The following is a 25,587-nucleotide window of genomic DNA, read 5'->3' as shown; positions in this document are numbered from 1 at the left end:
AAAAATAAAAATAAAAAACAAAACCTTTTTCCAGTTATAAAAGTAGTACCTGCTTGCAAAAGAAAAGAGAGAAAATTTAAATGCAGATCATTTAAAGAAAAAAATCACTCATATCTCATCATCTAGTAGGAAAGTGTTAATATTTTGTCATAACTCCTAGGTTTTTCTGTGTATTTCTTAACATAGTTACTTCTCCTGCTTAAGCATTTTCAATACAAAAAGGTGAACTGAGTCAAGGTCAGGATTTAACACAACAAAACACATCACACTTTTCGTTATTTCGGAAGTTCAACTTATAGAAATCACAAAAGGCTGAATCATCCCCAAATGAACTTTGGACTTCTAACTCAGAGAACCAGGAGGGGTTAGAATTTAACCGTATTAGGCTTGATTATTTCCTAATACCGTGTAAACCAGGCTACCCGAAGGACTTGTAATCCAAGTTTCATTTTCCAGCAACCAAAAAAGTGAGATGCATTTTCAAGGTGTCATTTTTACAAACAATTGTCCATGGTACAAATTATTCTACAACTAAATAAAAATATCCACTGTCATTATTTCATATTGCCTGCTTTCTAGTCTATGGCATTTATGGGGCCCCGATTTATTTCCCAACTTTTTCGTATATGTATGTCTTGTCTCTGTGCTAGACTGCAAGCATCCCATGAGAAACAAACAATTTTCAAAATTTCATTCATTGCTCCCCCTCCCAAGCACACACCAATTTACAAGATGCTGGGAACAAAGCACATGTTTAAAAATGTTTACTGAAGGAATAAATAATTGGATATACAGTATAACATAATAAACTTTGAAAAACATCTTACTGCTCTAAAGACAAATTTTTTGTTAAATATTAGTGGTAAGGACATTTTTTACATGATGTTGTTTCAGCGGTTATCTTTAGCTTGTGGAATTATGGTTGATTTTTATTTTGTTCTTTATATTTTGTAAATTTTTATAACGCACGGGTATTTGTCTTTTTCAAACTATTATAAGAAGTCACTGTTTGGAAAGCAAAAGGAATGTATTGAAATAAATTCTGAGAAAGTTCATTTGAGAGGTGCATGAATGGGAGTAGCCATGGCAAAGACAGACAGATGTTCGTCAGTATGTATTATCCCTTTCTTCCACACTAACAGAACCCCCTATTTTTAGATGGGCAAATAAAAAGTCTATGTTTCCTGAGCATCCTTTTCTGTTGGTATGGCCATATGCTGAAATGTCACGTAGTGACCCCTAGGAACTTCCCTTAAGAGACACAGGAATAGTTCTCTGATCTCCATTCTTCTTTGTTCCTTCCTCTATCCTGATGCCTGGAATGTAAAACACTATGCTACCTTGGACCATGATATTCACACCTAGGGATGGAGAAACAGTGTACTAGAAGGAACCTGAGTCAAAGGGTTTTGTGGGTCAGAGCAACTATAATACTCCTAGAGAACCTACCACTGTACTTTTTACTGAAAGAGAGATACACTTCTATTTTGTTTTAGCTATTGTTTGCTTGGGGTCTCAGTTACTTGGAGCTAAACTGAATTCTCATAGATACAGCAGTTTCTGCGCCGTGTCCTCCCCCAACAACAACAAAAATAAGACTCAATCTTAAAAAGAAGAATAAAAAAAGCTCAATGATAAACTGGGGAGGTATTATAATAAAACCTTTTTATTACAAAAAAATGGGAACTTCAAGAATAACCAAAGAAGTGTAAAAAAAAAAAAAATCTCTAAGTGTGTTATAAGTAGACATTTAACTGCCTAAAAAAGCCTTTCTGGACTGACAGAACTATGCCTGTGTTCACACAGCCAAAAATCCACTGGCTATATCTTCAACTGCAATCCTAAAAGTCACAGCCTCCAACTAAATATTTTGGAATCAGAGGGCTGTCCCTGGTGTTTACAAGAATTTTCCAAATGTCTGGAAATCCAGTGGTGTAGACCGCTCCTGGCACCACCTCTACCTTCATTATGTAACATTTATTGAAAGCTTAATTAGGAGCTGAAAATGGTCCTATTCAGTAGAAAGAGTAGAAGGAAGAATTTATAAGAAATAAAATGAGATGTAGTCAAGCTAGGAGATAAATGCCAGACACTCTAAACATAAGACTAATTGAGATCACTGACAAAGACATATTATCAACAAGTCAGTATGACAGTATGTGAACAAGTGATCAAAACAGAATAGCGTTAACCAGGAGATGAGTTCTAAAGATAAGGTAAATGATTACAGTGAGGAAAGGAAAAAGAGAGGTAGTTGGCGGAGAAGAGCCAGGGCAGAGCCTGGTGGTTCAGGGGCAAGCAAGGGGAAGGCAGGTGAGAGGGGATGAGGAGTACAGAAGAGGCCACCAGCCTGGGGCCTGGAGCAGGGCACTCTTGTCCACTTCATCCCTGTTAGACTGTGCACCAGGCACTGTGCTAGGGCTAAAAGGTGTCAAGAGAGAGTGTCTTGACAACTGTGTGTGGATTAGACTGAAGTAGGCAAAGAGATTAAATTCAAGTGGACCAGTTCAAATACTATAATACCCAAGTGAAGTGTGAACCAAATAAATTTATTCCTATGTTCAACGTATTGATAATAAGGGCAAATTAATATCTGTTGCTCTATCTTCTCTCTCTCCCCATTTACTTTTTACTAAGCACTGTTCTAGAAGCTGGGAACACAGTGTGAACAAAGGAGAGAAGGTCTCTCAGCTCTCACAAGGCTCACAGGCTATGGGGATGGAGGTGCATGGGAAAATAGATAAAATGCGAGGCAGAAGGGAAGCAAAGAGCCACCTAAGAGGTGGCATCACCAGAATTCACACTAGTATATCAAAGTAAGTGGAAGGCCCGTCAAGAGTGGGCTGGCCACCTGGCTTCTTAGGTTGGCATCCTCCCTGAGCTGACCTATCTCCTAGATACCAAGGGTCATAGAGTCCTATTTTCTCTTCTTCTCTGCCAACCCAGTTTCTACAGTCTGTAGTATGGAGTAACCAAAGACCAATGTGACAACTTTAGAGACAACTTTCTAAGTCCAGACCAAACTCCCATGTATCGGAGGGAAGTTGAAATCAACAAACTGACGGTAATTCTACTCTTTATTTATATATTTGTCTCCTGTAAAACTTTGTGCTCTGTGAGAGGGGCCCAGTGTATGGCCTCAAGAACAATGTGAAATTTCCTTGCAATTTCTTCTGCATTAGCAAAGTGAAATATGGAGATAAGGATATTTCGAAAATCATTTCATCTAGATTCATAAAGTATTGTGTGATTTTAACTTTTCAAGGAAACTAAACTTGCTGTCCAAGTAACATTTGGTTTGGGAAGACATAAAAATTAATATTCTCACTAGGAGGTAGATTAGACTAGATGGTAGGAAACTAGCTTGAGAGTGCTAACCTGCTAGCAGGGGTTCTCAAATAGGGGTGATTTTGACCGCTGGGGGACATTTGTCAATATCTGCAGACATTTTTGGTTGTCACTACTGGAGGTTGAGGGGTGCTACTGGCATCTAGTGAGTAGATTGCTGCTAAACATTTTACAATGGACAATCCTTCCCTCCCCCAACAAAGAATTATCCAGCCCAAAATGTCAACAGTGCCGAGGGTGCAAAAGCCTATGCTGGAGACAGTGAACAGAATAAAAAATTCACATATAGCAATTGAAATTTTGGCCATGTAATCTGTGATTTTCAGCTTTCCATTGCTTAGTGAGACTTTAACACCATGCTCAAGTGACAGGGTGATAAAAATGCCACTTTTGAGTAAGAAAGTACTCAATACTTTTCTACATACTCTACCACAATGAGCCATTCTTAAATATGAGCAAAAAGCACTGGAGGTTTCTGAAATAATGTGTCCTGGTGGACTTTAAAATGGACAAGACTTTAATATTATTACTTTTTCTATTAATTAGGACACAATGACTTCTTTGTTCTGGTCTCACTGCTGCATTCTCTAGGCCCAATTACTGACTAATGGTGCCGTGGAAAATAATTGGTGTGCACGACTTTCACACACTGTTTATGTGTTTTTCTTCACCAGATATTTTACCTGGCTGTTGAAACTGCAGGACTTTGCTAATTCCCATTAACATATTGTTCCCTCTCACATGAGGCATGAAGATTTTGCCTACAGAGCTGAGTCAGTCCCAGAGAAGCACATAATTATCCCAGATTCCCACGTCTGCAGGTGGCAGAGTGCAAGCATCCTGCTGTCTGAAGATTCCACGTCAGCAGGAAAGAAAACCAGTAGGATGATCTCAGGGAGAAAGGCAAGTTCTCATGAGGCTAATTACTCAGAGTATGAAAGTAACTGAGTTAGCAAATCAACGTTTCTAGGAATGGAACAGTGGCATTAAGAAGACAGCGAAGTGGAACAGCGTCCTTCTGAGCGGGTTTAGCAGGAAACGTCTCCTGTGACAATGTTAGCATTAGTCTCTTCTAGACCTAAGGAGCTTCCCTTCCTATATCAAATCTCTGTGGGGAACACTATTTGTTAAAGAACATGCAATAAAAGGATAGCAGTATAAATTTTCCTTACTTTGTTTTAGAAGAATGTACAGCCGATGAGATTTCCTCTTGCTGTTGCATTTCCCAAAGAGTTATTTTTAAACCTGCTCTTTTCCCTCCCAGCTAAAACCTATTCATTCATTCATTCATATAATAGGCACTTACTAAGTGTTAAAGGTTGACCAATTGGCTCAGTTGATTAGAGCATGGTGTTATTAACACCAAGGTCAAGCATTTGGATCCCTGTACTCCCAGCTGCTAAAAAAAAAAAAAAAACGTTCTAAGTGCTAAGAAGACTAAATCCCTCTTCCCATGGAGTAAATAATGCCTACCTCAATTTCACCAATACCTCCTCCTCAGGTTACAGCTCTTTTAAAAAGAGCTACCCAAACACTTCATGCAAATAAAATAACATTAAAGAAAGTAAAAGTGAATGTCTGAAGCTCAGAAGAAATACCGGGCCAACTGACACCTCATATTTAGCATAACAACATTTTTACAGGCTTGGTTCATTTTTACGGCTAACTCTTCATAACTCCTTTTGGCTTCTCTACCTAACTCTTTAGATTTCCTCTCACTGCTGATCTTGTGTCTACATTTTTAACCTGTCCCCACAGATGCTAATCTGCATTCTACACTTAATCTCCCACTGTCTCCCGTCACCACCTCTCCCTGCCTGCTAGCTCCACATTCCAGGTTCACCTGTTGGCACACTCCATACAGGACATGCTGAGCTAAGGAAGATGCAATTGTCAGACTGAAAGATGGGTTTTTTCTTTCATCCAGTAAATATTTATTAAGTACCTACATACCATGTGCCAAACACTGCTAGGTGCTAAACAAAACAGACATTAAGAGGAGACAGATGAGTGGCTGCATAAAAGAATGTGTAGGAAGTGTTGTGAAAGCAAAATACAGGCACTATGCTAGGATAGAGCAGGAACCCTACCTGGGCTGGGATTAGGGAGCATTCTTCATGGGAGCTATATTTGGGGAGTCCACTGGGCAATGTGGGAGGGATGCGAGGAATTCTAGGCAAAAGAAACAGCATATGCAAATCTGCCACTTATAAGAACCAAAAAGGGAACTGTGCAAAGCCTAAAGTGAGGGAGAGAGGGGACAGAGCCCTAATCCTGCAGGGTCTTGGGAGTCATGTTTTTGGTTTGTTTATGTATATTGGGAAGCTACTGAGGGTTTTAAAGAAGGGAAATGAAGTAATCAGATTTGCATTTTAATAAGATTGCTCTGGCTAGATGCTGGGGTATGAATTAAAATTCAGCATCCTCCATTAGGTTTTCCGTGGATTATTCAAGTCAAGTCCCCTTGAATTTTTCCTCTCAGTATCTCAAATTCCTTAGCATCATGTGAGTTTTATCTACTCAACTAAATAATAAGTATTGGCTGTGGTATTAAACCATTAGAACAGACAATGCCTGCATTTGGGCTGGCTGGCCTTTGGCCTACACCCCAATATTTCAGAGGAAACTGAGAAGGCCTGATGAATTCCAGCTACTCTGGGCTGAACTGCAGACCAGGATCAGAGACCAAGATGGGGTCTCTGGACTTGTCATCCAGGGCTCTATTTGTTACCTCATTCTGCTACTAAAAAAGAAAGTATTTTTCTTTAAACCAATGGATGATTCACTGCAGAGAAAAATGATGGGATTTTCTTTTCTGAAGGTCATTAAAGTATGATCTGGGAGGGACACATCTGGCATGAGTGATGGCAGGAAGAAAGGAGAGAGGACATCTTAGGGAACCCAGGCCCTGATTTAACACATTGAGATGTAGACCTGCTTCATAGTCGAGACTCTGGGTTGGGAACAGCAAGGACTGAGAATGTCTGTGAAGCAAAGACTACGCTGACCCTGGCAGCCAGCAAGTGTCTCTGGGGAGGAAGGGGAGAAAGACGGACAGCATGCCACTGTGCTTCTCTGCCCACACCTGCCCGCGGGCCTGACTTGGCTACCATGGAAAGCTCAAGGTAGAGGACAGGGTCTGGAGGATCTTAAGCAATACACTCAGAAAATTCAAAACTTCTTACCACTAGATAGTCTCCAACAGGCCGAATTTCAGGTTGGCTTGCCTCTGGAGTCACTTGAGTGCTACTGTATGCCTGCCTGACAAGGACCTTGCTGCAGGTGACCCATATTGCCTGAGGTGCATACCACATCTAGGACTCAGATAATACCCTGCTATCAGTTATTATTCTCAATTGCCAGCACACATCAAAGTAGCTATTTAGAGCCAGTGTTAGGGGTCTATTTGGCTCAGGAACTCTTTTGGACTCCCACTGGCCAAACCTGGGATAATTTGAGCATCAAAATAATATAATTAATGATGGTAACAGATTAAAATCCAGTGAATATACTAGTATCTATAATAAATAAGTACAGTAGAGTGCCAACTCATAAATACAGAAGGAATTATGGAAACAGAAAATCACCACGTGGCAATCATCATAACAGTGACTGATTCAGGCAGGAATCATAAATGGGCACTAAGGATAGTGGATAGAGATTTCCTACCAAACAATAGGATATTGATTTGGTCTCAAAATACCTCACCACAAAAATAACTTATCAATCACAAAGGAAAAATTGAGACTCTATGGTAAAAAAACCAACAGTCACCTCAACTAGGTGACCAAAGCTGATATCCTGTGCCCCTGTGAGATGTGCTGAGAAGAGCACAGCACCACTTCTGCAGGGTCCTGCCAGGATGGCATGGCCCGGGTCTGGAAACATCAATGGATCCTGCCTGCAAGACATCCTATGGAATCAAACATCTCTCTTTTTAAAACTGTCAAAGTCACGAAAGAAAGGAAAGACTGAGGACTGTTGCAGATTGAAGGAGACTGAAGAGATATGACAAACGCATGTCTCCACACACACACGCACACGCACACGTAACTCCACACCCCTGCCCCACACATGCACATGCATGTGCACAGAAAGAGATGGAGAAAATGGGGTAAAATGTTGACCACTGGAGAATCTAAATCTGGGTGAGAAAGCTATGAGAATACCCTCACAAGTTTTCTGTAAGCTTGAAATTATTTGAAAATAAATGTTATTATTTCCTTTCCTTCCTTCCTTCCCTTCCTCCCTTCCTTCCCCTGTGCTTCAGTGTCTCTGGGCAGCCAGTCACAAGGGAGCACAGCAAGATAGTGCAGTTGCTCATATTGCGAACCCAGCAGCCTGTGTTCAGGGGCAGATGTCTTTGCTCTTTTGTATTACATATTATCTGAGGAATTTTACATTTGTTTGAGGTGTCCATGGAAACTTGGATAGGTTCTCAATTATTAATCTTGCAGATTAATGTGCTAGGAGTCCCACTATAAAGAATAAAACCTAAAAGCTCCTTTCTGTAGCATTAGAAGCCTTCAACAACTTAGGTTCATCCCAGTACCTCCCAGACTCCCCTCAACCCTGAATCTCAACATACCAAGCAACTTTCAAGCCTATCTACCTTTGCTCATTCTGTTCCCTCTACCCAGCATGGCCTTCTCACACTCTTCCATCTTTCAAAATTACCATCTGCCAAAATCAGCTGCATTGTCCTTAAGGGCCCAACCCAAATATCGCATCCTTTTTAAACCCTTACTTACCCCCAACTGCTCTGTCCTGGGAAGAACTAGTCACCTTCTTCCCTCTATCCTCCTAAAACACTTTGCCCGTATATACTAACCTGTGTTGTGGTAAGCAAGCATGTACCTGTTTCCCCCCACCAGACTGCAAGTGTGTTGGGAGGCAGGAGTCAAGCAGTATTAATTTCTGTAACCCTCGGTGCCTAGCATGATGCTTGGTACACAGCACGCTTAATATCTGTTGAAATGAAAAACCCCACATCTAGGCACCTACTGATGAATAAGTATAGTGAAGGAAGGGATAATGGATTTAAAGCAGGCATGCTGGGGCCAGACTGCCTGGGTTTGAATGCTGGCTCTGCCACTTCCCAGCTGTTGGCAAGTTAGATTATATTCAAACTGTATAATCAGGAAATAATAGTACTGCATCACTGTGTTGTTGTGGGGCACTTAGAATGATGCCCGGGGTCTATTTTATTATTAATATTATTGGATCATCTTCTGTTTGGTGAGGCACACAGTCCTCGTACCCCAGAGATGACCCAGAACTCCTCCCCTATACCCTGCGCCCTTCCTCCCTGCATGAAGTCAGGGTTTGAGGTGTTTGTGATACTTGTTCAGAATCAAGTAAGTGAGCTAAAATTTTGAGGTCTACATCAGTTTCTGTTTCCTAGAGTGGACAAGGGAGATGCTAGCAGGTCCCTGCAGAGTATAAGTGAGTATATGTGTGCCCTGGGGCATGTGGGTGCTGGTTAGGTGTAAGGGAGCCCTAGTCCAGCATCAATTATGCACAGGAAAAATAAAACAAAAGCAAAAGTAGACAGGTATCTCCCAACTTTTAAAAATATATTATGGCCAAGTTAAAATATTTCCTTCTTGCGATAAGAGGACAAAGGTATGTGACAATTGTTCTGAGTGCTCTCATCCGTCTCTCCTGAAGTTCATGAAGAGAGTGTCTTTAACACACTGTGCAGAGATGATGGTTTTCATCCAGAATAGCTTGCCTGAGATGGGGGAAGGTACAATTTTCTTTTCATAAAAAAAGAACATGAGCTATCATTTTTTCCCAGGTCATGAACAAGCAGCCAGCAGCAGGGGCCTGAAATCACACAATGCAGCACCATGATTCCTAGGCATAAAATGAGGCGGCTGGTGGGACTCTGTGATTTCCAGAGTTGCCTCCAGACTATGACTAACTGTTGATCACACTTTACACAAAATTTCATAACATGGCATGCTATGTGACCAAGTGAAGAAAGAAATGAATCGCAGCAGCTGTCAGACCAGATGAGCTCAGGCAGAGAGTCTGTGGCCTTGCTCTCTCTCTGCAGTCCCCTTCGGCAGCACCTTTCCACCTGTATCCTAACTGGCTCAACCTAAATGTGGTATCCCTTTGGCTGCATCATCAGTTCTACTCTGGGCATGACTTAAGAGGCCGGAAACCAGGCTGCAGGAAAGAGAGGGTGAGGGGGAAGAAAGCAAAAAGGATTACTGCTCCTGGGAATAAAATGGCCTATGTGTTATAAAGGGCATGTTGTATTAGGAAGCCACATGATGGCAGCAGGGGCCTTGAGGTTTACACAGTGGCCCTCTTCTCCAGTGTTCAGTGCCAAGTACAAGATGCAGCAACTCTTCACCCAAAATCTGTCTCAAAATAGCCAAGATGCCCCAGGCACCTCAGTACTTGCTTTTCACCAACCCAGGCCATACCGCTGTCTAAGGCCCACTGTCTAATTTAAAGAACTGCTGCTGAAATGCAGCCCAAATTCGTCATGCATGCACAGAAGAGAACTATCTTGGGGACTAACTGCTGTTTTACAACTTTCTTTAAAAATAGTACATTGTTCTAAGTGTAAATAGGAAATCTGGTGAAAAACAGAAAATTAGCACAAGCTAAGATGGGGATAAAAAGGGCTTTTCTAATAAAACAGTACAGATTTTTTGGGGGGGTAGTAGTGGAAACTGTAGTATTTGTATGAATCCCAGTCCTTATTTATTTTATAGTGTTTATATAAGAGAAAAAAAAAACACACCAATTTAATATATGCTAAGAAATTCCCTATTAGAAAAACAGAGCTGAAAACAAATAACCAAAGATGGATTTAGCAATAAAAAAGGAAATTCTAGAATTTAAGTAAACCATAAAGTCAAAATCTCAAACCTTAGCATATACATACAGCCCTTCTTATACTCCTACAACAATGACATCTTTATGTTAGAGCCATAGCTAAAGCTGAAATTTTCACTGAACCAAAAATCAAGTACTGTTATCCTTTCCAGCTTATAATAAAAGTAAATATTTTTCATAACATACCGAGCTTGACTTTACAAGTATATCTCACCAACCCCCACCCAAATGTCACGCTTTCCTTTCTTTTTTGGGCATTCTTACTTACCCACCCAGAAACAAAATAACGGTGATTTTCAGCAAGCAGGAAACCAAGTTTCAAGTATACTTCCCCCAGCATTAAAGGAACTACACACATTAGCAGGCAAACGGCCCAGGAGCTGTTGCAGAGAATTTATTTATACCCATTTGGAATTTCCTGACCAACTAACAGCCTGCTGGCCACGGGGTTTAATTCCAGGACGCTCAGTGTCAGTGAGACAGCAAAAATGACTAAAACAAAAGTGCTAACAAGGATCTTAACAACACCAAAAAGGAGAGAAGACACACCTCTCCCATCCTCTTTCTAGTTTTTCAAACAAATTGTCCTTATATTCTTCAGACACATGAAATGCTGACCTAGAAATGCAGCTGTAATTGTGTTAATTCTAGGAAGAGCTTAGATAAAAAGGCAGCAAATGTTTTCTCATTCCTCCCACTGACGTAGTTATTCCCTCTCCCCCCAACCCTGCCATGCTGAGAAAGGCTCCATTTGATGATCTGAGCTAAGTGCAGCACAGGGCTTATGAAGGAAATGATTCAGTCTTAGACTGGACCCAGGCTGGGCTGGAGGCGAGTAGTTCCTTTGCTTGGTTTATTCTTATTTAATGCAACATGTAATTTGAAGGCTAAAAACACTCACCATTTTGTAAACCACAGACCCATGCCCTTAAATATTTTATCCAAATTAGATCATGTGACTTTCAAAGATGCAGAATTAGTCCTCCAAATAAGTGCATTCTGTTTTGGGGTGATAACGTCTTTGAGCATCCTTTTGTTTCTCTTTTAAAAAGTTAGTAAGAACTTGTCCTTCTAATGGTCTAAATTCATCAACTCAAAAAAAAAAAAAAAAAAAACAGGGGGAAGGGGGTTCTAAAGGCCTTCTTCACCTGTGCCTACATTCATTGGGTAAATGCGGCTCTAGTGGAACAGATTTATCAAATTCTATGGCAGGGCAAACAAGCAAAGCTAGTTCTAAATAATAAAACAGATCAACAAGGATTAGGGATGACTCTAAATAGTCTGGTTTGTAAAATTCAAAACGGGATGGATGGATGGAGAGAGGCAGCTTTACACAATCCCACTGGATTTGCCTAGTATGGCCCACTCGTCCCAGGGCCTGCCACACCCCACCTCTCTCCATTTCCTTCTCTGTCCTCCATCTTACTGATGACCATGTCTGTGGCCAGATGCCTTAAAAGCGATGACCTTTGGGACAGACATTTTTCTGTGTGAAACTACAAAGATTAAACTTCTTAGAACAAAGCTTCAAGTGCCAGATACTTTGAAATATCAGGTTCACATAATTACAAATTACTTCATCAAACAACACCTCCATTAGACGAGAGGTTTTTTTCCCTTTTGGGGGCTTAAAAAAGAAACTTTATTGAGCTATAATTCACAGACTATAAAATTCAGCCATTTTTAGTGTATAGTTTGATGAGTATGTGTATACACTTGTGCATCCACCAATACAATCCAGTTTTAGAACACATCCATCACCCTAAAAATTACCTTGGTCTTGTTTTATCATTTGTTTTTGATAGAGAAACTTTCTTCTATTTTTGAAAAAGAATTCTGGTATTATTTAGTCACATTTTTATATTCCAAACTAAGTATTAATATCAAGAGACTTAGTCTTAAGAATTAAACTGAAGAAAGCATCAGAATGTAGTGTTTTCTGATCCTGTAAAAAAAAAAAAAAAACCCTCAATTTTTATTCATAAATATCATGTTCTGGTAAGAATACAGCTTACTATGAAGCAGTTGAAGGTAACTGTTTTGCAGAAGCAGCCTATATCTGAACCTGTGGGTGTCTGCCTATTATGCTCCTGTGAAGGAGAGGTTCAGCAGAAAGAGTCATTGCATGCAAATAAATGTCTAGTTCTTTTTCAGAAGATGACAAAGGTTGGGAGGGAAATGAATTTAAAAAATGATCTCCTTCTGCCTGGAAACCACCAGTCACAGACGTTCCCACTATAGACAGAAAAACATATCTATCTGCCTTTACTCTCTTATTATATGTACAAAGGAAGAAGTCAAACCAGATGTGGGAAAATGAAGATGTATGTAAGTCTTTTCCTCTGGTAGGCGGGGAGCAGCCTGAAAAGGTGACTCCCAATGAGAAGGGAAACCAGCTGTAGACAAAAGACTTCTGTGATCCCAGGCTGGCTGAGAACGCACTAGCACAGTCTTTATCCTGGGATGGTGGCTTCAGAACTTTGGGACTGCAATCAAGCACATCTGAACCCACAGTTCTCATGCTTAACATAACTGCAGCAAGACTTTTCCCCCAGAGAGCCTGCCCTTTGGTCTAGAGATAAAACCAAAGTTAAATTAAGTAGTGATAACACAGATTACTCTTGGACATTTCAAGGTGCATGTTTCCTGAGATACTCTGAATTTACCCTCCTGCTCCAACGTGTTCCTCTTCTTGTCTATTGATTTCACAACACCCTTCCAGTCTCATAGCTACAGCACAAATGTACCTGGGTTATCAGTCTTGCAAAGGCCCCCCTGTCCTGCCCCCCCATCTTTCCCCACCACCCACCATGCAAAATTCTTCTGGATTGCACTGTTCCAGGTGCTTTACACTCATCTAATTTGCATAACAAACCTACAACAAAGTAGGTATGATTATTTTGGCATGTTACAGATGAAGCTTATGTTATTTATCAGCTTACTGCTATTCTGCTGTTACTACTTACTCTACTGCTAAATTAATACTACATTGTGCTGAAAAGCCATAAACTAGGTACGTTCTCTCCCGTAGCCCTTATTTTAAAAAATAACGACAAGGACAACAACCAAAACAGCACCCTAACATCCCCATCACCATTTCTCTTTCAGGTAAACTTACCGTGCAAAAGCTCTACCTATGAGTATTCATCTTAAAAAGAGAGAGACTGAAAGCAGGATGCTCTGCTCTCTCTCTGAGGGCCTGGGTTACTTTTGCCATACTGGAGAATCCCCCCAATGCCTAAAGAATTCAAATACCGTATCATGCTGCTTCTACCCATCCCTTCCTCGCAGACTTGGGGTGGGCTATGAGACCAAAGCCTGGGTGTCCCAGGAACTGCAATGAGGGAGGGGGTAGGTTGAGTTCCTCTCTGCAGCTCCAAATCCCCTCCTCCACCCTTAACACAGCCTAACGGGGTGCCAGGACTTCAAGGGGTGAAAAGGACAAGGACAGCCAGCAAAAGGCACCCTCTGTCCCACTCTTCCTCCTGTTAGGCATGTACCACATTGGGTATTGGAAGAGCACTCCTCCTCCACATGCCTGGATTAGCAGGATCTGCTCATGAGACTTAATGTGAAGTGAGATTTCCCAAGGAGAGGCCACCCTGCATTCAATACGGGAAGGGTGTGCCCTGGAGGAGGTGTGTGATTCTTGTCAGGAGAGTGACATTAGGAAGAGGACGCTATGTGATGGTCCTACCTTAAAAGACAAGAAAAAAATCCTCTGTCTTTGTGATTCCTTAATCGACAAAGGGCATTTCCCCAAACATATGTAAAGGCTAAAAACTGGAGTCGCGTTGAGTTTCTACACATCAGCTTTCTTTGCAGCCTGCCTGCTGCATGGTTACTGCTTTCAGTACATTTAAAGATGAGGCTGTCTTTATATATAAAGTAAACCTTGGATGAAAATATATTGAATATATTTTCATGCAAGATTTTAAATCAACATTTTAAAAAGCCACATGATTAAATAAATTGAGGACACAGAATGAAATAAGGGAATTAGGACCTTGACTTAGATTACCACAAAGACCCCATAAAGGCTGTAAAGAAGAGATAATAAGGACTGTTTATATCTTCACATTTAAAAGAAATTATAGATCCATAGGGACCTTCCCAAGAAAACAGCAGGAAAGGAGGAAGATAGGCCAGCCAGCCATACTGTCAGAAGTCACCAGCTCGGGTTCTTATCCACAGTTTCAACCAGCCCACCAAACTGGACCAGATAACAAGCCTGAGGCAAAAGGAACTGACTGGAGCTCAACCTCTCACAGCAGCTAGAAAGAGCTTTACAAATGGCCCCTGACAATATTCCTCTCCTTGGGCAACCACATTATACCTGGTCACCTCTCCTACAACCCAAGGCATTAAACAGAGAATACCACTTCAAGCCTACTTCAGAGCAAGTGGTAGAGAGAAAGCAGCTACTACAACTTTCCCAAGAGGAGGCAGAACACAAGAGTGCGAGTGTGACATACTGAAAGCCACTCAGGGAAAATACCAGGTGAACAGTCAGAGCTAGAATTAACAGAGCCATCAACTGAGAATTAGGAGAACAGGCTGGAAGAAAACTGCAAAGAATGTAGCAATGACAGATCGACAACTGGCAGGGCTCAATTCAATCCCACAAATTCTTAAGCAGGCACTGGGCCTGCTCTCTGCTCTGTGTTAGACACTCAGTATTACGCCAGCACAAAGTAGGTGCTCTGCACATGTTTGCTGGTTCAACACTGAGTCTGTTGACTCTACAAAGAGCAATAAGCAAGCCACGATGGGCATACAAAGAGGATATGACATGATTTCCACCTCTTTAACCTTAACGTTTACAGATTAGTGAGGCACACCACCTTAACTCTTAATTAAAAGCAAGTAATGGCAACCATTTAACAGAAATACAAAGCACTCTAGGAATAAAGAAGAGGAAGAGATGAATTCCCATTGGGACCATCTGAGAACACTTGTTGGGAGAGGTAAGAGAGGTAGCAGGACTTGAGGGATAAGAAGAGATTATATTAGCAGATAGGGGAAAGACACCCAGGCCAAGAGAATAGTGCTTTGAGCAAAGCCACTAATTGGAGAACAGGGCAGGGTGGGCCTGGGGAACAGCAGCCGGGCTGGAGCAGACGCCCACACTTCTTACGCAACCCTTTGGACGCAGCTGGTCTCTTACTCCCTGTGGCCATGGAGGACGGGAAGGCACCCCATGATTTTTGCAGGCACCAGAACTGAAGAAACTGAAATAGACCATGCTTTTTATCAAAGGAAGGCACAAAACAAAGTCTCAGTGTTAAGAGAAGGGAATAGTTAGACATTAAAGTTAGAGAAAGTGAAAATATTTGGGGAGACTGAAAAATAACAGAAGAATACATATCTCAAGATCCTTAATCTTGCCAGCCATCCTTAACAAAACAAAATCATAAAACAGTGAGAATAAGGCAGAGAAAGACCAACTTTCACAGGGTCTTGGGGCTGGTCCATCACACAAAAGAGGGAAATGGCTGACCCCTGCCAAATAAATGTGTGGTCATTTTAAAGTGAGAGACTGAATGAATGAACTCATTAAATTAAAGCATTTCTACTATGTTTTATATCATTCTTTCCGGTAGTACCAAAACTACACCCCAATTTAAATTCACCATTATTTGGAAGGTGTACTCTCTCATTACCCAAGTATCCAGGAGACATCAAAGAATAATACTCCAGAGGAAAAGCCCCCAGCCCTGAAGCACCTTTACCTTTCTGGAAGACGTTCTGTCTCAGGGTTCTTCATTTAGAAGTATCAGTATCCTGAGGTGGTGTGCATCCTGGTGGTCATTTTCTAGTGCCTAATAACGTCCTAGCACAATTCCTCAGAGAGTGCACAGCTCCGGCATGTGTGTCGGATGCTCAGGCCTGCTGGGATCCCTTACTGGCCCGACTGACAGGTAACCAACCACGGAGCAATGTGATATGGCTCTTTCCCCTCACACTGCCAAACAGCTGTCCCTGGGGCAGATTTGGAAGCTGTGTAAAGTGTGGTGCTAATGGAAAAATCTGGTGGCACAGGGCATCGGTGTTTTGCAATTTTTTCCTGTAAGCTGCATTGTTGGAATGGTTTGACATGAAAACCATCCCTCCTCCCCCACTAGCCTACAGACTTCCAGGTCTCCACCCCAGCATGTTATAAAAAACAGTGTATCATCAGGCTGATTCACCACTTGAAGAGGTGGAGCACCGGTTAGGGTACATGCCACACAGACCCAGCAGGTACTTCTGCCTCCTCTGCCAGGTCATGGGAAGACAAATCAGTCTTTGTGCTTACAACTGGAGGGGGGACATGCCAAGCTGGCTGTCCCAAAAAGCATTTCCATGGTGTGTCCTTGATTTGAATAAAGCATCCCAGCTAATCAATCTAAAACGCTGAAGGAAAGAAAGAAATCAGCTGTACTTTGGTGGGTATATGGACTTAGATGAGGGGAATACTGACATCAAAGGAAGACAGAACTTTTTCCAGTTTTAGTTAGAAGAAAGTAAGAGTTGATGCACATGACTAGGGTTTTAACAGTATTAAGCACTGGGCTTATGCACTACTGGAAATATCTCATCTATTTCTGCTATATCTCTAGTAAGGAATGTCCTCCCCCTTTTCTTCCAGGAGACTCTTAAATGTACCTGCTGTACGAAAACAAAGTGCCTTGGCCTAATGGACAGTGGTGCAAGGGAAAAAGTCACTTAGAAAAGTGGGCAGGGATGGGAAAATATGACCGGATGAGTGGAATCAATGTTTTCACAAAATTACTTGCAAAGCTGACAGGATCTATCAACTAAACCAAATATTGTGAGACTAAATTCAAAAAACCACACAACTATCTTTTGATTCTACCTAACAGAGATCATGTCCAAAGTACAAAAGACCCCTCAGAGAGAAAACTTTTCCAATTAAATAAAATCACAAAAAAGGAAATAAAATAAACTAAGTACTTGTGACTATTAATAGCAAATTGCTTCCACAAATGGTTAGCCTAGTACTACCTCCTTGAAATGATGGTTTATATGGTGAAACTGTAACCAAGCCCACAACCCCTAAGGCAGCTGGGAGAAATGTCAGGGGGGTCACTCAGATCTGGCCTGCCACAAACAAGAGGGAGTTCTAAGATTTAACTTTCAGGATAAAAAATCCCCTGAATCCAATAATTTGTCCCTTGGCACAGCTCTCCCTCATGTTTACAGTTCTGCTTTTCTATCAGTTGATTAGAAAGGCATTCTGAATATTATAGAGTATTATATAATCTGAGTTTCAGCCAGGGCTTGCTCTAAGAACTGCTAAAATAAGAAATCTGGTTACTATATTAAAAAACAAAACAACAAAACACCAAAAAACCAAAAAAAACTCAAAATAGCAGTATACTTATTTTTAAGTGATGAGATCACTTATCCACCTGAGATCACTAATGCTATATGTACAAATAAGCTGCATATTTTAAAACTCCTGTTTTCAGGATTCACATGAATTGCAGCTCAAAAGCAGAACCAGGCTTAGCCTCTAAAACATGAGCTTACTTTTCCTAAAGCATATGGAAATGAGTAAATCAGCTACAGCTCACTCCAAAAATATCCAACAGAAAAGGTGAGAAAGGAAAAAAAAAAAGTTTTTTTAGACTTAGAATTTCTGCAACTGTTTGAATGAATCTTATAAAATCTGATCTCCTGGTTGGGTCTTCTTTTAGATTTTTATTAGAGAGGTCTACTCAATTCAAGTAAATGTTTTTTTTTGCCAGAAAAGAGCAAGAATTTATTGTTTCTGTGAACTTGAGAACTATGCTAGTATTCTTAATGCCAGATCAAACTGAACAAACTTTTATAGAAAAGGATCCAAAAGCAGAAACTGTGAGCTTTAGTCACTCATTTTCCTCTAAGCCCATACAAACCTTTCTCAGAAATTGCACAAAGGAGATGAACTGAAATTATCCAGGACACAGGAAGAAGGCAAACCCTGGAAATGGAAGCAAATGAGCCATACTTTTGATGAACTCAGCTAGCCCACCCAAGTCCGTCAAGAAAGAGAGGAAGTGCACAATCAGAAATAAATGCCAATACTCACGATGGGAAGTCGTGAAGCACAGAGCATTCAAATCCTCATGGGAAGGGCTGTTTTAATCCTTTCACTGACTACCCAGTCTCTTAGAATAACAACAGCTCAAGTTCTTAATATAGCGAATCTCCCTATTGGGTTTTTATTCTGCGTTTTTTCTTTCTTGTTGGCATCTACAGAGTATCTGGGCAGGATTCTCCAACCGAAGGGTTTCTTTGCCCAGCACCCGGGAATAGCAGGAGCCCGGATTCTTTCCTTCCTGCACTCCGGTAGGCTGGTACTCGCTGGAAGATAAGTCATCCTTCCTGAGCTTAGCTGGAGAGCTAATCGCCTGTCTGAAATCTGATGCTTAACCTATTCTGACTCGCTCAAAGTTTGGAGCAAGAAAGCTTATGAGGTGAAGCTGGCTACAGGTTAAAACTGAAGACTGGAGAGTTTATAAAACAGGCGAGACCCAATGACAGAGGGATTTTTCAAAACCTCTCCAGGGGCTGGATGAATTCTGGGGCTCTGATTAACCAGACAAGCAAGATTCTGAAACCCAGGGTCTCCTATTTTTAAGTGATGCTGGCAATTTAACAGTGATGAAATTCAAACGTAACTACTTCTTACTTTAAAAAACCCCACATACTATCTTCTCAAACACCATCACCATAAGAAAATTAATTATTTAATTTATAAACTTCGGTGTGAAATTATCCTTCAATAGACTAACAGTTTCATTCAAACTTGAAATGCATAATCTAATTAAATCCAATTATTAAACATATATAATACTAGGACGAAACTGCATGATGCAATAAATAAATGCAAGGAATTAGAATATTAATTTGACTTCATGAAATAATTCACACTAGGAAAAAAAAATGACATAACCCCTATGAGGAAAGAGATTTTATTTTTAACCATCTTAACTTTCAAGTTTGATGTAGTTTTCTGAAAGACATACTTTTCCCTTGATCTGTCGAATCTGAAATTCACAGATACCACACGTCTGATTTTAAATGTCAACATAATGCCCTGAACAAAGGGAAAAGACTTTCTACATCCAACTTTTGTGAGCTGGATATGTTGTGTTTTGTCATCTGAGAGGAGGGCAGGGAGACTGCACAACTGAAATCAAAAAGACCCCTGTGAGCTCTCTCTTAAGTCAGGCAACTTTGGTTACCCTCTCAGCTCTTCTGATGTCCTAAACACACTACTTATGGGAGAATACAAAGCACAAAGAACACACGTTTTAATCCTTCTGCAAACTGTATCAGGAGATCCTGGGGAGCCACATAGGGTTCCCACAAATTAAAACAGCTCACCATCTGCCTAAGGGGTAATGCTAACACAGACGATGGGTCTAAGACTCACCACCATGAACACACCACCTCTGCCGTGCTCTGTCTTCCCATACAGACGGTCTCAGAAAACACCAGCTTGGTTCCAGCCAGACCAGTCAGTGCAAACTAGTCTTATACTTGACAAACGGCACATAATTCCTGCTGTCACGTTCACCGCAGTGGGCTCAGAATTCTGTTTGAGAAATGCTTCTGCCCAGAAAAATATTTACACAGCCGAGAGTGGGCTGCACTGCACTCCAGTCTGCCTGCTCTGCCCTGAGTCCTTGGCCCTGTGTGATTGACCAGGCCTTATCAGTGGCCTTTGTACCTCATTTCAGATCAGCATAGAGACAAACCTGCAGCCAAATAACTGACCAGGATAACAAGATTCAAGCCCCACAACAGTTACCAAAGCCATGAAAACAGTTGTGCCCTTCAAAGCAATTGTTCCGTTTCTGTGAAATTACCCTCTGGAAATAATCAAAAAGGAGGAGAAAAATGACCAGGCAAGAGGATGTTCTCTGCATCATTATCAACAATGGGGAAAATCTGGAAGCAGTCCAAACATCCAAACACTTTAAGGAATATTACACAGTCAATGAATATATTAATTTGAAAACTATGTTTTCCATGACGACTTGGAAAAATGCAAAGAACGTTAAAATCAAGAGCTAAATACCAAAATATATAAAAATTTGTTGAAACTGCGTTTAAATCTGTTAGCCTAACAAGGATGAGAAAGGAAATACTAAAAATAAATTTTATGCATGCTATCACATTAATTTAAATAACAAACTTTAGTGCAGTGCAATAGATTTGTTATAAATAAATAAATATGTATATGTCTGAAAAAATATAATGTATATCTAGGCTGTGAAAAAGAAAGAGCAAGAAGGGAAGCTACAATAAACTGGCAAAGGCAATACTACAAGAATAAAGATGGTAATGGCAGGCATGAAAAGTCACTTCACAACCCTCATCCACTTATTTCATTCAGCTGTTCAAAGAGGACAATAATACAGTTCTTGCTCCAATGTCACAGCATCTGGCAGGGCCTGACACGAGGGCACCCGAGCAGGTGTTGACTAGATCAGGAGCTCGAGACACGGACAAGAGAACGAGAACAGTGCTAGCCCCTGATATCTGAGCAGCGCTCACACTTTAGGAAGTACTTTTACAGCTACTGTTTTATTTTTCCCTCACAACAACATTGTGAAGGAGGTTGGGCAGGTATTATTATCTTCATCTGACAAATAAGCCACTTATTACTTGGCTTCTAAAGCTCTAATTAAAACTTCACAACATTAATTAGTGTTTAGAAAGGTATCAATCAGTGCATCCAGTTTACAACATGATCCAGAAACTTGAAAAAAAGCAAACTGTCCCCATCTGTAAACCCTGAAGAAATACAGCTATTTTCCTAGGTAACGATCCTCTTTGCTTCCTAGGTGGCTATAGAGAGGAGAACGGTCAATGGAAATTTATGATGCTCCTATCTCATTACATTATCAGAAGACATTATGGTGCTGTTAGTAATACCATAATGAAATGTTTTAAATTAATGAAAACAAAAGCACACCAGTCAACAGAAGGAGGATGGTGGCTATGGTGAAAAGGAGATAACACCACGATGGGCGATGGGTATCGGCGGAGGTGGGTGGGGGTTGCAGTCTGGAATGGGTGCCCAAGTAGAGCTGCCAGGTACAGCAGATAAAGGTACACCACTCAGTTAAACAGAACTTCAGATAAATGACAAATACCTGTGTTTAGTGTATGTATGTCCTATATGTTACCTGGCAACCCTGTACACAGGAGACCTCAACTTCCAGTAGAATGTACAATCCTCAAGGACAGGCATTTTTGCCTGTTTTGTTCACTGCTATATCCCCAGTATCTCAAATAGCAGTGCCTGGCACACAGGAGGTGCTCATTTCTATTTGCCACGCACTAGTAAAGTTTACTTCTTAAGCTTGGTGATGTGTATACAGGTGCTTGTTATATAACCTTGCCATATTTTATATGCCCGAAATATATCATAATACATTTCATAAATTGCAGCAATAATTGCTCTTATTTTAAAATCAGTACCTTTTCCTTACTCTACCTGAAGGATACAATGGGGAAGTCAGAGCATAAAAGAACTTGTGATTCGTCCCTTACCCAGGTTAAGCCCCAGACAGTGATGTGAACATGAGATGACCAGTCATCAGATGGATTTTGCAGACAAAGTCACAGTTTGCCCTTGTGTGCATTTCTTGGCTACCCCTCTTTTGCTTCTGCTTTATTCCTAAGACCGTGAAAGCATTTCTTTTGCCACTGCCCTGACTCCACCTTCACATGGGATTTCTAAAGTTCTATGGAGGCCAAAGCAACTCCACCTTCACGTGGGATTTCTCACATTCTATGGAGCCCAAAGCACTGCTTTTCAGGGACAGAGACAGGAGAGACCCCTTTTGGGCACAGCACATCTAGAGAAAGTATAGTTTTAAAAAGCATATATAATATTATACTGTATCTTTGAAAAATGAAAAAAATATGTAATTTGCTCCACGTTTAAATATCCTACTAAACAACCCAAATAATTTATCTTTTTCTCATAGGAAAGACCAGTAACTGGCCCTCATTAACTGCCACAAAGCCCTCTTTATCTCATCTTTACCTGGGTTCCGTAAATGTTCCTATGTTATTTACATTTCAAAATAATATATTTATAACCAGCATACACTTTTGTATTAAGAATTTTTTAAAACAATGCGCAGGTATTTATTTTGTAATACAAAGTGGGAAAAGGTTAAAGAATGATTTTTATATGCATATTCTCAACCACGTAAAATGTATGGAAATAGTAAAACATTTATTTCTAGGTGGCAGTACTATCAGTAATTATTGCTTTATTTTTTCAGACAATATGACTCTTCTATATTTTTAAACTTTCTATAATGAGCATCATATATACATATGATGCACACATTTGTATACTGTATACATGAATGTATATATGTATATGTGTGTGTATAACTGTGTGTATATATAACTGTTTATGACTTAGCTTTTAATCAGATTTGCTTACAGGCTTACAGGAGTCTTGGTGGCTAGAATAAGCAAAAACCTTCCCCTGCCCAGTCCAAATACTTGTCTGCAGTAACAATTCACAACCTGATACCCAAGAAGTCACAAATCAGAGAGCTTTCTTTTGCTTTCAGTCACTGCCCTGATCTGTTAGGCAGGACACCTGGTGAGGAGGAAAAGCTATAGCTGGATCATTAGACCTCAGAAACACAGAAAAAAGGGAAGCAGAGGGCAAGCCAAATTGGAAAAGAAATTAGGGGTAAATGGGGTAGGTGCTAGACCACTGAAGACAGGATTTTGCCAGAGACACCAGAGGGATGGGCTCCTGAGGTACCAACACCGCAAGCCTCCCTGAGTGAATGAGTGTAAGCAAGCAGAGGGGAGGAAAGGAAAACCACAGCATCAGAGGGGATTGAAACCCACCCACTACACTCAAAATTTCACAATGTTTCAATCTCCTCTCTCATCAGATACTTTCTAGAGAAACAGTACAGATTTTTCTTACTTCCCTGGGGTAAGTCACTGAGCTTCTGTGCCGTCTTCACACAGGGATGATGATGATGATGATGATGATACCGTAATCTCCTAGGATTATTGCAAGGATTAAGTATGATAATGCAGGCAAAGCATTTTAGGTACCATGGTGCACAGTAAGTGTTCAATGAATGTTAGATATTGTCATTCAAATTTTTATTATTACTGACAGCAGTCCCTGAGCAGAATCTTAAAAAATCCTGAGAACTTAGGCAGTAGAAAGGACAAACAAGACAATGGACAGGGAAAGATCAATTGTACCAAAATAAACAACTGAGTTTATTTGGGTTTGGGTTTGGTGAAGCCATAGGGTTCTTTCCAAAGGCACTACTTGCAGCCAGGATTGCTGGAACAAAAAGTCATGTACATGGGCTGCAAATGCCCACTTCGGAGGTCTCCTCCTGCTGTTGTCTTTAAAAGTACTTTACAGTTTACACAGCACCTTTAAGTATGTTTCTGGTGCTCTCATTGGTTATAACCCTACAAGTAGATATATTTTCAGATGTTTTACTTGTGGAGAAACAGACCTGCCCAATATTTAACGGTGCTGGAACTGCAACTCTAATTCAGGTCTCTAGGCTCCAATTCCACACTCGCTCCAGTAAATAATGCTGCTTTCAAGGGTGCTCAGAGCCAGCACAGCTAGGACCCCAGACTTAGGTGCTTAGAAAAAATTCCCACATAGATGATGATTGCTTTCACTCATTTCGCTGTTTGGTGGATAACTCAAAAAAGGAATGACGCTTGGTATGCTGCTTTGGACCAGTTGTCACCTCTGGTCATGCACCGTCTCTTAGAAGAATTTTCTCTACATTTGTTCTACAAATTTCTCCCAAATCTTACATAAGCAATATTGGAAGAGATATTCGAACTATATAGGTCTCTAATATAACCAAAGCAAGAATTAGAATGCAGGTCTTTATGGATCATAATACAGCTGGTTGCATATTCCTCTCTGGGAGAGTCAATTTACAGAGTATACGCCTCATCTCTTTCCCTTTGTTTAGCAACATCAAACAAAAGCTACGTGGGAGTAGATACTAGGAATTGGTTTCAAGCATCCACACTCATTTCCTCTCTCCTCAGTCAATCCCTCAGAAGTTCGACAGAAGTATATGTTATACTTGCATCAGCATTCAGGATTTTACATTTGTCTTTCAATGCTTCAGTAGAATTGACTTAGGTAATAATTTACCTAACTGATTTCAGTACATACAGACTCCAAGATAAAAGCAAATTTTCTGAGATTAAAAAAAAAAAAAAAAAAAAATCTTCAATGGATAGAAAACTGCTTTGAAATCCTAGTTATCTAGGCGACTTGCTATTATCTACCCATGGTTAAAAGAGAAAGAAAAAATTAGTTTGAGCAAAGACATACATTTAACACACATTCACACACACTCCAGACCAGAGTTACCTGAGGCGCAGCCGTTAACCTTCGTGGTGTGAGCCATGCTGGCTTGAGTCCAATGATAGATCTAGAAAGCAGTGAGGAGTCATGCAAATTTTATGCATCAAGTTCCCAAACGCATTCAACCTGAAACAATAAAGAGAGCCCCATCAAAACAGATCATTTAAAAATAGGTACAATATTAAATCTTAGACTTCTGTTTACAAAGATGACTGCTAATGGAGAAAGCAAATCAGAATGAGGGGGAGACACACTGTGGATCAAGGTGGTGACTGTGCTGGACCAGGCCATTCGGTACTAAGAGAGATAACATGCCCACAGATGTACCTGGGAACCGGTACTGAAGGGAAGGTCTCTAAACATAACACTCTTATGGGAAACAAAATTGGTTCTCCAGAAACAGGACTGTCTTAGGAAGGTGGTCTTCAGATACAACTGACCTCCTAATGTGTATCGCTTTGTAGCACTCTATAAACTTCAGTTTTTAAGTTCATCCTCCCTTCCAAATGTTGATTCAACAGTGTCATTTATTCAACTGCAATTTCAAAGCAGTTCTTATACTAAATGCTCACATTTTAAAAAGATTAACTTCACAAAAATTCTTTGAGATATCTCAAGTGTTTCTGCCCATCCCACCTTTCTTCCATGCAATTACGTTTCCAAAACACAAATCTGATCTAATTAGTTTCCCTCTAAAAAAAAAATCTTCAATATCTCCCACTATCCTGCTGGGTAAACTTCAAATGACATAGTACAGCACACAGTTTTCAGACATTATGGCCCATGTCGGGCAACATATTTCTTATTTTATATTGATTTTCTGTTTAAAAGTTACCCGAGAATACTGCAATAAGACTTACATTACAATCACAAAAATTAAAAGAAACAAGAAAAAAACAGGAAAAGAACACTGTTCCAACCTTTGTTTTCTGAAAATGCCTTCTGAAAAAAAAAAAAAAAAACCCAGCAAA

At 40.5% G+C, this 25,587-nt stretch overlaps 1 protein-coding gene across 2 annotated transcripts in view; it reads right to left on the bottom strand.

Moving 5' to 3' along the window:
• Nucleotides 1-24,664, bottom strand: part of KANK1 (KN motif and ankyrin repeat domains 1) — a 58,871-nt gene extending 34,207 nt beyond the window's left edge. Inside the window, exon 1 of one of the 2 annotated variants that reach the window (XM_063080536.1) lies at nt 24,623-24,664. In XM_063080536.1, coding sequence (XP_062936606.1) covers nt 24,623-24,659 — 37 coding nt within the window. In that variant the 5' untranslated portion in view covers nt 24,660-24,664. The remainder of the gene's footprint in view (nt 1-24,622) is intronic. The other variant, XM_063080537.1, reaches the window with a different exon arrangement.
• Between the last annotated feature and the right edge of the window lie 923 nt (nt 24,665-25,587).

Source organism: Cynocephalus volans, chromosome 16 (genome assembly GCF_027409185.1).
Source record: "Cynocephalus volans isolate mCynVol1 chromosome 16, mCynVol1.pri, whole genome shotgun sequence".
Taxonomy (NCBI): domain Eukaryota; kingdom Metazoa; phylum Chordata; class Mammalia; order Dermoptera; family Cynocephalidae; genus Cynocephalus; species Cynocephalus volans.
Note: the sequence above shows the minus strand (reverse complement) of the source record. Positions and strands in the feature narration are given on the sequence as shown.